Source organism: Chiloscyllium plagiosum, unplaced genomic scaffold, assembly GCF_037043375.1.
Source record: "Chiloscyllium plagiosum isolate Xiang-an unplaced genomic scaffold, Cpla_swu_hap1 HiC_scaffold_23, whole genome shotgun sequence".
In the NCBI taxonomy this organism is placed as follows: Eukaryota; Metazoa; Chordata; class Chondrichthyes; order Orectolobiformes; family Hemiscylliidae; genus Chiloscyllium; species Chiloscyllium plagiosum.
Genome location: NW_028270161.1, coordinates 51,385,400 through 51,401,158, shown reverse-complemented (window position 1 = coordinate 51,401,158; position 15,759 = coordinate 51,385,400). Strand labels below are relative to the sequence as shown.

The 15,759-nt window shown below is 38.0% G+C and overlaps 1 protein-coding gene across 9 annotated transcripts in view; it reads right to left on the bottom strand.

Annotated features, from left to right (window-relative positions):
- Window positions 1-15,759, bottom strand: part of aebp2 (AE binding protein 2) — a 91,739-nt gene that overhangs the window by 55,834 nt on the left and 20,146 nt on the right. For all 9 annotated transcript variants that reach the window (XR_006315051.2, XR_006315052.2, XR_006315050.2 and 6 more), the window contains exons 2-4: window positions 10,793-11,000; window positions 4,666-4,773; window positions 1,862-2,048 (exon numbers count right to left, since the gene is read on the bottom strand). Coding sequence is in view for 6 of the 9 variants with exons in the window: in XM_043713486.2 (XP_043569421.2) it covers window positions 1,862-2,048; window positions 4,666-4,773; window positions 10,793-11,000 (503 nt within the window). In the remaining 3 variants the exon portion in view is untranslated. The remainder of the gene's footprint in view (window positions 1-1,861; window positions 2,049-4,665; window positions 4,774-10,792; window positions 11,001-15,759) is intronic.

Here is a 15,759-nt window from a genome sequence, read left to right as displayed (position 1 = left end):
AGAGGTCTTATCCATCCACATGCATGAATCATGTCTCTCAATTATTTGCTTATCAGCAAAATGATCGTGATAACAGCAAAACTCCTTCTGCTTACCATGACAAAGCAGCCTGAACCACTGAGTTTTGGTGCTCAGTCTCACCTTGGAGCAACTAATGCTGGAGTCATTGCCAGAACTTCAGACAAACTCTTCCCTGTTCATATATCATAAAAGAACAAAACAAAAGCACTTTATTCTTATTTCTGCAAGCATGCTGCTCTATAAAGCTTAATAATAGTAAGCATAGGCATATGGACCAGAATGGAATAGTGTAGATTAGATGGGCTTCAGATTGGTTTCACAGGGCAGCGCAACATCGAGGGCCGAAGGGCCCGTACTGCATTGTAATATTCTATGTTCTAAGTCGGTCATCCAGTGTTTCATTAAAGAAGGAAGACAATTAAACCATAGCGAAATTAAGTGGCAATCATTCAAATTTTGTGAACATATCATCCACCAAACTGCATCTCTGTGCTTTGAATATTTGACGAGTTGTTACATAGCCACAGATATTCCAAAGGCCATTGAAATGTTGAAGCTACGTAGATTGAGGTACATGTCGGTGTCATGCAGAAAGCCCATGGGAATTGCACAGGAAACTGAATTCCCCAATGAGCATTTCCCATGTTTGAAACCCTCCAAGAGAGTCCATTAAAGGCATAGAATTCAGAGGATCTAACTCTCTCAAAAGATTATAGATATCTACGTGAAGTTAGGAGCTTAAGAACCTACTTTAAGTCACCAGTAACAATGGTAAGCTGTCCCTCCAAACTACATTGCAACCAGTCTCAAACTTCAAAGGCCTGACGACCACAATCCTAACCCCACGTAACTCATAAAAGTTTTTCATAGGAGCTGTCAAAGGGCCCAATGTGTTGCGAGACACTGAAATCTCAAAATAAAAAGGCACTGTGACTGCTGCAAGAAGTGATGTGGCTGTTAGGAAGATCATTTGTAAAGATAAATTTGTGGATCCCTGGAAAAAGTTCATAACAGGAGCCCCTTGGATAATTTCCAGCACAGAAGCCAACTGAAAGTAAGTAAGTCATTGTTAATCTGATCAGGCTTTCTGTTGACTAAAATCATTCTATTTCGAGAATTTTGTTCAACGCCTTAAAGTCTGCCTAAGGCAAAACAAAGTTAGGCCAATAGTTAAATATGAAGAATAATTATTTGGAGTTGAAATGAATTATCTTCATACTCAGATTATTGAGCTAACCAAACGTCTCACTACTTCAGTGGGTAACTGAAGACAGTGGTAAACCCATCTTGCGACTAGAGATACTCTTGCATTTGTCCATCTGAGTATCTACACAGGAGATCTCAGAAGGTAGGCGTTAAACCACCTGAAACAAGACTTCAATCATACACAGGCTGAAGTATGCAAGAGTTGGAAATTCAATTTCCTAAAAGGCATCAATAAACCCTTTGGGCATTTACTAACATTTAATAAGGAGATTGGGGTAGGTGAGGAGGAAACGAAATCATCAGGCCAACGCACTCATCCATACAAAATCATTTTTGCCATATCTGCCTTAAATGGCAAAGTACCCATTTACAACTGGGAATTTTTTTTCTTTTACAAATTACAGGCATTGTTACAACCAAAGGCAATTAGGATCAATCATGCATAGTCACCAGCGAAATAAAAACCATCACACTGAACAAAGTTAATACATTCCTGAGATGAGATGAACCAAATATCAACTGCTACATCCAAGGACATAGTGGAATATCGCTCTTATTTAAACCATAGAAGCTAGAACTAGAAAGGAGATCGTTGGTTGGAAGTAAGTATAACAAATCAGAAATAATAACTTACGTAGTGAACGTCGTCGTTTATTCTTTAGCCTTCTCCGTTTGTTCATAACTGCTTTAGAAGGTGACTCCTCCTTAACCTTCGGCTGACTAGTGACTTTTGCAGAGTTCTGTTGGCTGAAGTGTGTAGGTACGTGACGAGCAAGGCCACCCTGTGATGCAAAGCTGGCAGTACACCCACCAACGACACACTGAAACAAAATACACCAGAAAAAAAAAATCACATTTCACTTTGCAACATCAAAAGCGAACCACTATAAAAATCATAATTGTACAATAGGCCGACTGATTAACTCAAAAATCCGCAGTTACACAAATAAACCAAATAACTCAAATGCAGCACACCATTATAACCAAATTTCCATTTTCAAATTAAACCTTTTAGATCTTTAGATTTTTGATGTAATCACTTACTTTTGAATTAAACTATAGCAAGATGTTCATTCATTTTCATGCAAACAGCAAGTCAGCTACTTTAAGAAAAATGAAGAATCTTCCAAAAACATGATGTCAGCCATTCTCCTCTGAACGACATGGTTCCATGTCCAAGTCCCAATCATGTATGCATAAGTATTCAAGTAGTGCACTGTTGGAAACCCAGTCTTTTGAATGAGATATGAAATTAACTGCTGTTTTAGACATTAAGCATCCCAAAACACTACCTAGATTAAGCGAGTTGTCTTCACCAAAAATGTATTCCACAACAGAAACCTATTAAGATCACAATGACATTGCTGTGCAAAGGAGCATGCTAAATTCAAATTGACTGCCATGTTTCAGACTTTACAACAGTGCTACAGATCAAAAGGTATCCCATATAAATGACAGACATTCAACAGTGACACGAAGCATTATATAAACGCAAAGCTTTCTGGAAATGGAACTCGGTGGTTGGTTTGCAAATTCATCAAGACTTCACAAAATTGGAGTTAAAACTAAGTAAGAACGATATATCCACCCAGAGTTAATGGAGATGTGCTTTAGCTTTGGAGAGAATTAAGAGTTTAATACATCTTTCCACTGAACATTTTTGGCATTGGTGTGATACTCCCCAAAGTCTTGAATTTCAAGAGTTAAATTATGAAAGGTTACATAAACTTTGCTTGAATTCATTTGAGATTAGACAGTTGATAACAACTGACATGATCAAAATGATAAAGACATTCAAGAGCAGAGACACATGGTAACCATCAACAATCTGAAACTTCGAATTAGGGGAAGATCTTTCAAGACTGAAGTCTGGAAACCGTTTCATGAAAGAAAGTGAAAATCTGGAATTCTCATTAAATGCTGTAGTCCCTGAGTCAACTAAAAACAAAGATAAACAAGTTATAATCCATTTGTCATTTAAGGGTATTGTATGGTCACAGTAATGACAAATAGATGGAGTTGAAGCACAATAAACCATGAAATTTAAAGTTCCATCGGACACCAAGGTGCTGTTTCATTAGACACACATACTGATGGCGAGTTCATCATGAGGGTCACCATGCCTCAGCCACCATGGAAATTGAAACAATGCTGCAGTATCACTCTGCATCATTAACCAGCCAACTGAGTAATCCAAAATTGCTCATGATCATATAGAAGAATAAAAGGCTTGCGGAGCTCAATGATCAATTTTTGTCCCTAAAGTTCTACTAAAAAAATGTTTGGGGAACAATATTAGGAAAGTGCCTACTGTAAATGAGGAGAAGCTGATCTGAAGGAGATCTGAAACCAGCCTCAACCACCTATCCTCAGTTCCACAGTACAATGCACAATCCATTATTACAATCTGATCAGTTTCAGCTGCTGCCAGTTTCGGCTTTTCCTCCTCCCCGGTCCTTAGCCTTCAAGAAGGAACACTCCACTCAATTTAAACAGAAGCAGACAACACAATTAAAGAAAGCGTATTAAATGAGTTACTAACTGATCTGCTGTGTGTTGTGTCGATAATATTAATAATTATGGCTAATATGAATTTCAACTTACATTTTCATACCCAAGCCCCAGCAGGATTTGACTGGTAAAACTTCAAGTGTATCAATTAAGATGAGAAACAATTCCAGAAGAAAACTAAATTTTATTAAAATGTCAGGTGCATAACAATGGATTGATCTAATAACAGATATTAGATTCTAACCCTTGATTTGAAGCAGTGAATATATTAGTCCTACATTATAAACCTACCTTACCTCCTGTAGTTTGTTTCACTTTTTCACACTGTTGTATTCAGGCCATCAGTTTGGTGCAGTTATCTGGTCTTTTTTTAAAATATCAGTGCACTGATATTTCAAAAATATTTTGAAAGCACTGTGATTTTAACTTGATGTCTCATGTCATGCAAGGAATGACAGATCCTGCCAAAAGAAAGTCCTGCAGCATACTAAGATGATCAAGTTTGCAGTCTAATTTAAAGTCTAATTAAAATGAGCATTTTCAAAGAGAACCAGGTGCTCAACTCTGAATTACATAAGACTGTTTTATTTTCTATGCATACAAGTGTTCAGATAGAGAATTCTTTCGTCGGTCATCCAATGACCTTGACAGATGTGCAGCAAGCAGCATCGGCCTGCCAATTATGCATCATGCTACAGATAAACTAGCCAAAGCTCAAAAGGCAGTTGTATAGTTAGCTTTCATCTGCAAAACTGGTTTCCAATATAGTCTCTGACTTAAGCCAAGCAGAAGGATAGGCATTTTGAGAGTTCTGAATCACCATATATTTGAAACCTATGACTTTTGATTCATTCCATATGAAATTTCACCCACGTTCTTCTGGAGCCACAACTGGATAGAATTTGCAATGGATGTTTTTACACATACCTTAAAGGGTTTGTCTCCACTGTGTGTAAGCATGTGCCTCTGCAGCCAGCTCTGGCTAGTAGATGGTGTATTGTATACTTTGCACCCTTTCCATAGACAGACAAATACCTGAAAATATAAATTTGGCAAATGTTTTAAAGACTCCTTCAAGGGAGTACCATTCAATATTCCAGGTACAACCTTTTCTCCTTTAATAAAAACTAAACGTTTTGGAAAACAGAAGATAAGGAATGCCAGAGCTTGGCAGCTGAGCACCTTCCTTTCTTCTGGGCTCCCATTATAACATGTGATTTGCAGCACACAATTTAGTACAACTACAAGCACTGTTCCAACATGTTCAAAGGCAGACGCGCATTCATACTGCATTAATTTGATATCTTTATGTTATAATTTCACAAGGACTTTCACATAGCTGGCTTTTATCCTATCAATCTGGGCTGCTTTTGAGAATGATCTTTGTAATGCTGATTCCTTCTTTAACCAACTATTTGGAAGTCAAACAAAGATAGTGTACACTCTCTCCTGATACCTCAAATTCTGAATTCAAATTAGAAGAACGCATCACATTTGAATATGCAAACATCAGATCTTTTACTTAATATGCTATCTTTTAATGCAGGCAATACAAAAGAAATCTTTTAATCACAAATTTAATGTTCAAGTTTCAGGTCAACAATCAGGGCAGGGTTTATAAGCTTGCTGAGTAAAGTTCACCAAGCTGATGAACAACAGAGAAAAGAGCAGCAGACACAGAGGCAGTAAAGATCTTACACAGACAACTCAACAGGATATCATACTGAATTGGTCAGCTTCACATGAAGGACAAATGCAAAGTACAAAACATTGGGAGAAGGAAGAATGGGAGACACTCATAATCATGAGACAAAACTCGCCAAGTTGAAAGGGATCTGGAGATATTAGCCAAAAGGTTGCTCAGCACATCCACTAAAAGAGCAATAAAGGAAGTTAATAGAATGCCAGGTTATAGTACCAGATCAATTCGAAAAAAAAGACGAGATCATGCTGAAATTGTGACCAGGTCACACTGCAACTAAAAATACAAATCAGAAATGTTCAGCTTCGAAGTGCCATGCAGATATCAAAATGAGGCTGATCCCAGTTTAAAGGAATGAATTTAAGGCTCATATTTGACAAGCTGTCTGAAGAGATAAACAAAGACTTTGTTTAGGCTTTCAAATATGCCGGGGGACAGTAACCATTTTGTAAAGAACAAAATTTCTAACAGGTGCAAAATAATTCTTTGCATCAAGCATGATGAAATAATCACCAAGGTGAGTGACAAATGTCAGATAATGTATGTTTCAGAACCAGCTAAGATGCTGCATTGGGGTTAATATTCTATAATATTAAACAAACAAAGCTATTTTTACAGCCAAAGTCATCTTGCCATCACCTGGAATTAACTTTTCTAGTTAGGTAATTTACACAAAAAACTTAAAGTGACTAGCAATTTTGTGAATAACTAGAGTAAGAAGAAAGCGAAGAACTGATTCATGTAATTCTCACTTTTAAGCGAAACAGTGGCAATCATCTTTATGCAATGGAACAAAATAAACATAAGTGACTACAATAATAGGCTTGCCTAGCATGTCAGATATGAATCAAGTTTTTCCACTCCTTCTGTAAACAGAAATGCCTCACAAATAACTAGCAGAGGTCAGGAACTTGCCTATGGGAAACATTCCAGTGAATGACTGCCTTACTACTCCATGGGGAGGGCACAAAGCACATTACTGGCTCCTTAATCTGAACAGACTTGGCAACAGAGATCCTTTCACTGATCACTCATATGTAAGCTTTACAAATTCAAGAAAAGCACGGTTTAAAGTCAGAATACATTCCATTCAGTTGGAACTGAATGGCTAGTTTGATTACCACCTGACCATTCATGCTCTCTGCCAGAGTTTAAATTTAGCAGATACTGCCAACTACAATGGTCATGACTGACAGCATCAGCACACAAGAGTTTGAAGGGGTGGTTAACTTGGGAGTAGAACTGGACATGTGATAATTGAGTAGGTGCTTTTCAGGATTGGGATTAAATACTTATTTAACATAGTAAGTTCACTCTGCACTGGTCCTGTTTTTTAAAGCCTGGAAATGCTGTTGGCACTTTGTACTGATGAGTGAAAATTTGTATCAACGTCTCATCAACACCCAGCTTATCCTGAGGACTTAGCTGAAAAAGTCAAGGATTCCTTAAATCAGTCAGAAAGAAGTATTGATTATCTGAGTTTAATCAAGCCTGAAACACCACTGACCCTGTCAGTTAAATACTCGATCGTCCCGATTTGCTCAATTCTATAGCTGAGACTTAACAAATATCATGTTTCACATTCTTTAATTCGATCATTTTCAATGAGGACATTTTTGTTGGCAAAGTTCATGTCATCTTTCTTTGTTCTGTAAGATGTTGTACCATCTTATTAAACCCCATACACCGGAGACTGCAATGACCAAAAGAGGCTTCCAACTCGCAAACAATGAAATAAATTACTCAATCTGTCAGTAAATTGAGTTTCAGTATTGCTACTAGGTTAGGGTGCGTTGATAAAATGTTTTAAGCACAGGAGGGGGAAATTTCTCAAGTCAAAACACTACTGAAATTCAATACAACAGTCACCATTGATAGTTTCCACCAATACTTCACCTTTGGCTACATACTTCAAAGGGCTCTCGCCAGACAGACTAACTTTATCTCAAATTTGATAACTCTAAAATTAATGCTTCCAAAATAAATGAAATTTTATTAGTACACTTCATTGAAATTCATAAGTTAAATCAATCTGACCTAGGTTTCCATTAAAACTGAATGTGCATTGGCTCAGATGGTCAATAGTAATACGTTGCATTTCTGCTGCATGTACCTTTATTTGGTGCCATAATGGGAACCCACCACAAGCAGAAATATATTTTTAAAAAGACACACATCAAGCCACAAATTATCACAATGCTATTTGCATCTTAAATGTTTATAACCTGAAAAGCAGCAATGGCAAGTCTGCAACCCTGGTGAGATAAAGTAGGGAAATATACGTAAATCAAATCCTCTGTATCTCTTCACTTATTTCTTGCAAATTTGAGAGATTACAGAATAAGGGAAGAGAATGTCCTTTGCTTCACAAATTGAACACAAGGCAAAGAGGGTATGATTAAAAACAAAAGTCAAATCCAGTAACAAAATCAGTGCATCAGTTTCCGCTTATTCAACATACTGCACTCTCTGAAAACCAAAGATTATTGGAGTAAGACAAACTCAAATGCTGTACCAATATCTATTTCAATAGAACTTATGAACTGCATTCTGGAAAATGGCAACAATTTTGACAAATTAAATGTTTATCATTTCAACAGAAAGAGTTAAATTTCAAGTTTATATTAACACATTTACATCAACCCCATTATGTTGTAAGAAAAGCACTCCACAAATTGGAATTCTAATGGAACTTTAGCCTGAACGTTTTCACTTCAGACCTCATTGGAATATGAATGGAAAGAAAACAGTGGGATAATTAGTACATGCGTGTTACAGTGTGGTCTGCTTTGGGTATGACTGGAAAATGTTTAAGCTCATTTGGATATCACCAAATGTAAAATCTGCCTTCAGCCAGTGCAATTTTGCATTTTAAAACATATTTGCTTAAAAATGAAATTACATGTTTTAAAATACACTTAATATTTGGGGGTGGGGGGGGGCTAACTTGGTACAATTGAATTAATATAGCCGAAATTAGATTTAATCATAAAAAATAAACAGTTTTAAGTTGCTGTCAATCCACCACCACTTATTAAACCATCTTGAATGATAGCCATTAATTAGGTATTGCAGTAATTAGCCAAAGATTTTAAAACACTCCAAAAGAACTGCCTTCATTTTTACAGCCTCTTCAAAGGGGCCACAAACACTCCTGACAAAGTTTTAAACCAATTTTGAAGGCAATCTGTGTTTAAATTCCTGCAATCTCCTGTGCTGGTGAAGGCAAATTTCACCCAAAAAAAGTACTAGAATGGAACCTTCATGCCAAAAGATTTTATGGCAATTCTGGGAAGAAAGCAATCTGGAAACAATTTCATATGAAAGCTAAAATTAACATGACAAATAAACAATACAATGGGCTTTAAATTCAATGAACCAGTTTGGATTTTTTGCCAACTTTCAAGTTCAAAAGAGTCTAGGGAGGCACATATCTGGACCACATATCATCGAGACAAAAATTAGCAAATGGCTGAAATCGTTGCCAAATGTATATTCAACTGACTGGATATAAATCAAGACAATTTTGAAGGAACTGATGTGAGCCAGACATTGCAGATATTGTCATCCAGACCTGACATGGCAAACAAACCACATTTAGATGTCTGCCTCTAGAGAGTTAAGTTCAATCCCTCTTGCAATTGAGGGTGTAGAGTCACAACAATAATAGTTTTTTAAAAACCCCTAAAAATTACCATTGAAAGAGCAAGAATGAAAATAGTCCGTAGTCTTGAAATACAACAAAGAAGGCGGCAGCGCTCTAAGATAGGGGGGATGGTTTGAACTCAGACATGCAAAGTTCCTTGCAGCTTCAGCAAGTTCTGTGAACTGGCATGCAAGCACTATTACATATCTTGCTCTTGACTATCTTTTCAGAAGCAGCAAATTATCCAATACCTGTATTTCAAACACTTTGCACTAGAATGTGAGAATCACAACTTTATTTAAGCTATTCTAAGTTCCAGACGATAACCAACATCATTAGGGATCTGTTATCTGTAAACTTGCTAGATTTTCTCAAATATCAAGTCATAGCAAGTTCTTATAAAACTAAGTTGAATGCAGGCAGCAGTATATTTCTTGTGATTTGAGTAACTGAACCTTAATGGAACACTGGGCTGAGGGGGCAGTACAAAGATAGTGACGTAGAAACTGGGCAAGAAGCTAGACAGAAACCAGTCAAGAGTCAGAAAACAAGACAGTTATTTCAAGACACAGGTATTGGCACCAAGGAATGAAGATGGACATATTTAAAAATATACAAGTTAAGCAATAAGACAGATGACAATTGAAATTAAATTAACTATGCCAAATAGAAAATATTATTTGCACAAAAATCTAATTTCACAATTACTGCAAGATACATGCTCGATGTTGTTCTACACTGACATGTAAAATAGACAGTATAAAAACAGAACAGCTGGGGAAGGGATATCAAATTAACCAATTGCTCCATGACATATTAAAACAATTTACTAATTCAACCAGTTTCGAAAGCATACTCTTGACTAATTTAAAAACCAGAATTAAGTCCATGTCCAGTCTAATCAACCGCAAGTGTTCTTGTGTGTTGTGCAATAAGTCTCAAAAGCCGATACTGAACAGGATCCTCTATAATTCAGCATAATTAAAGCAATTCAGATTCTGACTATTATCTTATGGAAAAAATGACATCTGTGCACTTAGAAATGAAAAATGGGAAGTAGAATCAAATTTATCAATTTCTCTAGTTAGACTCACGCATCCAATAGCAATGAGTAGACCATCATGGCTAATGATGCAAGAAAGTTAAAATGCGAAAATGAAAGAAATTTAGAGCAGGTGGTGTGAAGGATGAAAGCAAGCAAATAAATTACAGATAAAATATTGATTTTTTTCCACCTATGTTAAATTCAATCCTCCAATCTGATTGATGATTCAATATTCATCTTGCTAATACACACCACACTACCTGGCAGCATTTTCAAAAGGGAAACAAAGTAGGCAGAGCATGCTATTCTGCAAGTCAACACCTGTGGCTTTATTACCTCACATTAAAGAAAAATGCAATTGGAGGAAGGGGAGGAAGGAGGGAGAAGGTGGTAACCTCCGCCTTGCTGGATTATTCAATATTTACCCAAACCAGGGAGGTGTGGTAAGATTTCATGCAGCACAAATATACTTGTGTCACCAAGATTAAATCAAAAACAAATGAGCAATCTGCAATTTTGTCAACTGCTGTTCTAAGCTGCTATTTAAACATTCAAAAGCACAATTTTTGTTGATACTCAAGTAACCACTAGAGCTCATTAATGATATTTTACATTGGCACTGCCATCTAAACGCAAAAGGAAGAGAGAAAAAAAAACAGACCCCTCCACGTTGCCCATCCACATGTATTGAACGGATGTGATCTGCCAAATCTGGACTGGAGCTGAAACTGGTATGGCATTGGTCCCAGCAGCAGTTGTAAGTGATATTCTTTCCCGATGAAGTAGTACTTCCGTGACCATTTATCAGCGCAGGAGTAGAGCGTCCACTGGAGATAGTACTGTCCATATCCATTAAGGTGCTGCTGATACTTTGAAGAAAAAGCAGCATTTTTAATTGAGTGCATGAACAACATCAATTTATAATACATGATGAAATATTATACGAATAAAGAAAGTTCACGGTCATCAAATATAGCATTTAGAAAATGTGTTCCATGACTAGTATATAATATAAAATCCAAAATGCAAAAGAGGAAAATAATTAAAAAAAGAAATCAAACGTCGAGCATTATGTGCAAATTTGCACCCATTGAGGGGATGTAGGAAAGCATAGTACAAATGGAGTAAAATGTTCTCTCATATAAAGAAATCAAAGTATGAAGACAATGAAAATGTGTTTTTTTTCCCCGCGTACAAGGCTGAATTCTAGAGTGAGTAGCAGAGATGACTTCAGGTTTTATGTTTTCCTCGGTGAAAGAAAGGCAGGGCAGGAGGGAGCAAGCATGGAGGATTTGGACTATTCTGTAATACCAATGTAAACCAATTGGGACAAAATTCCATTGTAAGGTCATAATTTTAAGAATACACTATCTTCATCAGGAACCATCAAGAAAAAATTAATAATGCAATATTTAGTCTGAGGTTATCAGTGCAATATTGTGTTGCAGGATTCAACTTCAGCTACCTGGTTTGAGACACTGTTTAAATTATTTGCTGAATTCTTTTACTGGCACTACCTCTTGTAAAATTTGGCCTTAAGCTCAAATCTGCTTTCTTGTAGATATCAAATTAAATAAAGTTGAAAACTGTTTTAAAATTAATCCGTAATCACAAATATTTATGACAAGAATTACAACTCTACGTTGCTGGAAACGTTATTGGTCAGAGTCAAGAAATGGACACTGGCTCAACACCACCCAAGGCTCCAATGAAATATATTAGAATTGGTGAAAATTCTAAACAAAATCAGTTATTGCTTGAAAAACTAAGCCTGGCAGCATCTGTGGAGAGAAAGCTGCGTTAATGTTCCTTGTCCAGTTATGAAGAAGGAGAAAGTGAGGTCTGCAGATGCTGGAGATCAGAGCTGGAAATGTGTTGCTGGAAAAGCACAGCAGGTCAGGCAGCATCCAGGGAACAGGATTCCTGAAGAAGGGCTTATGCCCGAAACATCGATTCTCCTGTTCCCTGGATGCTGCCTGACCTGCTGCGCTTTTCCAGCAACACATTTCCAGTTATGAAGGGTCATTGGACTTAAAATGTCAACTCTGCTTTCTCTCCAGTAACGATGCCAGACCTACTAAATTCTTTCAGTGATTGCTGACTTTGTTTTTGATTTCCAGTATCCACAGTCCTTTCATTTTTCTGCTGAAAATTAAAGTTTTTTGGAAAATAAACCTTTAGAATTATTTCATTTATTCATCTGTTGCCAATTAAAAGTCATTAATGTCTTTTATTCAAGCTTTAAATGTTGATGCTATGCATAGCATTTTAATAGGATCTGCATAGGGAAAACATAAAGTACAGTTTTAGAGGTTCTTCGAACCAGAATATTTTAAACCAAAGAAAGATTACAACCAGTCAGCACGAATCTTTACTGTATGAAGTTGATAAAACTTGGAGGGAATGATACTTAACAGGCAACCTTTGCATTAATCTCTAGCCACAAACGAACTACTGGATGAGCCATCATTGGTCTAAAAACCAAATAATTGGAGGTCATCAGCTAATGCATCTACACAATTAACGATAATATGAATTATCCCACAGCCAAACGATATGCAGGTTAAGTGGATTGCCCATGTTAAATTGTCCATAGTGATCACGGAAATGGTTGGTGAGGTGGAGTAACCGTGGGAAATGCAGGGTTAGGGGGATTGGGTAGAGTGGGATGCTCGGTGCTGACTTGATGGGTCAAGTGGCCTGCTTCTGCACTATAGGAATTCTATGATTCTACATATCCTTACAGCGTGAAACAACTGGTGTAAACAGGATCCAATTGCTAAAAAGTTAGCGATATGCAATAAACCTTTTCTCATTTATCTTGAAAACTTAGCAATCATGCGACCAGGTTTTACCATTTGAATCCCCCTATATCCAAAAATATGATACATGCTTTTGTTTTTCTACTTGAGTCAGACCAACAGTTTCCAAGGATCTTTTTTTTAAATTAAAACTTTGTTAGTTTACTTCACAACTCTAAAGGGAGTTGACACCCCCCCCTTTGTGGAGCTTCAATCATTGCTATTTCACAGCAAAGTTACCTTGCATCAAACAGTGAATGCATGTCAATCAACTGCAGTATCCGAATATCAGTACACTTGCCAAGTGAAGATGATAATTAGCTAATGCAGTTACAAGCTCAGAAACTCTGACATCCATCACAATCAGATGTGTTCAGTACTTCTGCTAGTCCCCTAGATTTTGACACTAACCACAGCTATGGTTATAGTTACCAATAGTCGCTCACTTTTTTGGGGAATTTTCTATTTTGTGTCAAAGATCCTTTAAGACCATAAGATATAGGAGCGGAAGTAAGGCCATTCGGCCCATCGAGCCCTCTCCGTCATTCAATCATGGCTGATGGGCATTTCATCTCCACTTACCCGCATTCTCCCCGTAGCCCTTAATTCCTTGTGACATCAAGAATTTATCAATTTCTGCCTTGAAGACATTTAGCGTCCCAGCCTCCACTGCACTCTGTGGCAATGAATTCCACAGGCCCACCACTCTCTGGCTGAAGAAATGTCTCCGCATTTCTGTTCTGAATTGACCCCCTCTAATTCTAAGGCTGTGTCCACGGGTCCTAGTCTCCTCGCCTAACGGAAACAATTTCCTAGCGTCCACCCTCTCCAAGCCATGTATTATCTTGTAAGTTTCTATTAGAGCTCCCCTTAATCTTCTAAACGCCAATGAATACAATCCCAGGATCCTCAGCCGTTCCTCATATGTTAGACCTACCATTCCAGGGATCATCCGAGTGAATCTCCGCTGGACACGCTCCAGTGCCAGTATGTCTTTCCTGAGGTGTGGGGACCAAAACTGGACACAGTACTCCAAATGGGGCCTAACCAGAGCTTTATAAAGTCTCAGTAGCACAACAGTGCTTTATATATTCCAACCCTCTTGAGATAATTGACAACATTGCATTCGCTTTCTTAATCACGGACTCAACCTGCATGTTTACCTTTAGAGAATCCTCAACTAGCACTCCCAGATCCCTCTGTACTTTGGCTTTATGAATTTTCTCACTGTTTAGAAAGTAGTCCATGCTTGTATTCTTTTTTCCAAAGTGCAAGACCTCGCATTTGCTCACATTGAATTCCATCAGCCATTTCCTGGACCACTCTCCCAAACTGTCGAGATCCTTCTGCAGCCTCCCTACTTCCTCAGTACTACCTGCCTGTCCACTTATCTTTGTATCATCGGCAAACTTCGCTAGAATGCCCCCAGTCCCTTCATCCAGATCATTAATATATAATGTGAACAGCTGCGGGCCAATACTGAACCCTGCGGGACACCGCTTGTCACTGGCTGCCATTCCGAAAAAGAACCTTTTATCCCAACTCTCTGCCTTCTGTCAGACAGCCAATCCTCAATCCATACCAGTAGCTCACCTCGAACACCATGGGCCCTCACCTTGCTCAGCAGCCTCCCGTGTGGCACCTTATCAAAGGCCTTTTGGAAGTCTAGATAGACCACATCCACTGGGTTTCCCTGGTCTAACCTACTTGTCACCTCTTCAAAGAGCTCCAACAGGTTTGTCAGGCACGACCTCCCCTTACTAAATCCATGTTGACTTGTTCTAATCCGATCCTGCTCTTCCAAGAATTTAGAAACCTCATCCTTAATGATGGATTCTAGAATTTTACCAACAACCGAGGTTAGGCTAATTGGCCTATAATTTTCCATCTTTTGTCTTGATCCTTTCTTGAACAAGGGGGTTACAACAGCGATCTTCCAATCATCTGGGACTTTCCCTGACTCCAGTGACTTTTGAAAGATCTCAATCAACGCCTCCGCTATTTCCTCAACCACCTCCCTCAGAACTCTAGGATGTAGCCCATCGAGGCCAGGAGATTTATCAATTTTAAGACCTTTTAGCTTTTCCAGCACTTTCTCTTTTGTAATGGCAACCATACTCAACTCAGCCCCCGACTCCCTTTAATTGTTGGGATATTACTCATGTCTTCCACTGTGAAGACTGATGCAAAGTACTTATTAAGTTCTCCAGCTATTTCCTTATCTCCCATCACTAGACCTCCAGCATCAGTTTGAAGTGGCCCAATGTCTACTCTTGCCTGTCGGTTGTCTCTTATGTATTGAAAGAAACTTTTACTATCATTTCTAATATTACTGGCTAGCCTACCTTCATATTTGATCCTCTCCTTCCTTATCCTCTGTTTGTTTTTGTAGCCTTCCCAATCTTCTGATTTCCCAGTGCTCTTGGCCACTTTATAGGATCTCTCTTTTTCTTTGATAGATTTCCTGACTTCCTTTGTCAGCCATGGCTGTCTAATCCCTCCCCGGATAATCTTTCTCTTCTTGGGGATGAACCTCAATTTTACCCACAAACTCCAGACATTTTTGCTCTGTCTTCCCTGCTAGGTTCTGCTTCCAGTCTATTTTCGTCAGTTCCTCTCTCATGCCCTCATAATTACCTTTATTTAACTGTAACACCATTACATCCGATTTTGCCTTCTTTCTTTCAAACTGCAGACTGAACTCTACCATATTATGATCGCTGCTTCCTAAGTGTTCCCTTACTTTAAGATTTTTTTTTGAACGGTGCCTTGGATGTTAAAGATTTCAAATGCCTTCTCAGCAAGTATTCTAGGTAAATTCAAGTCT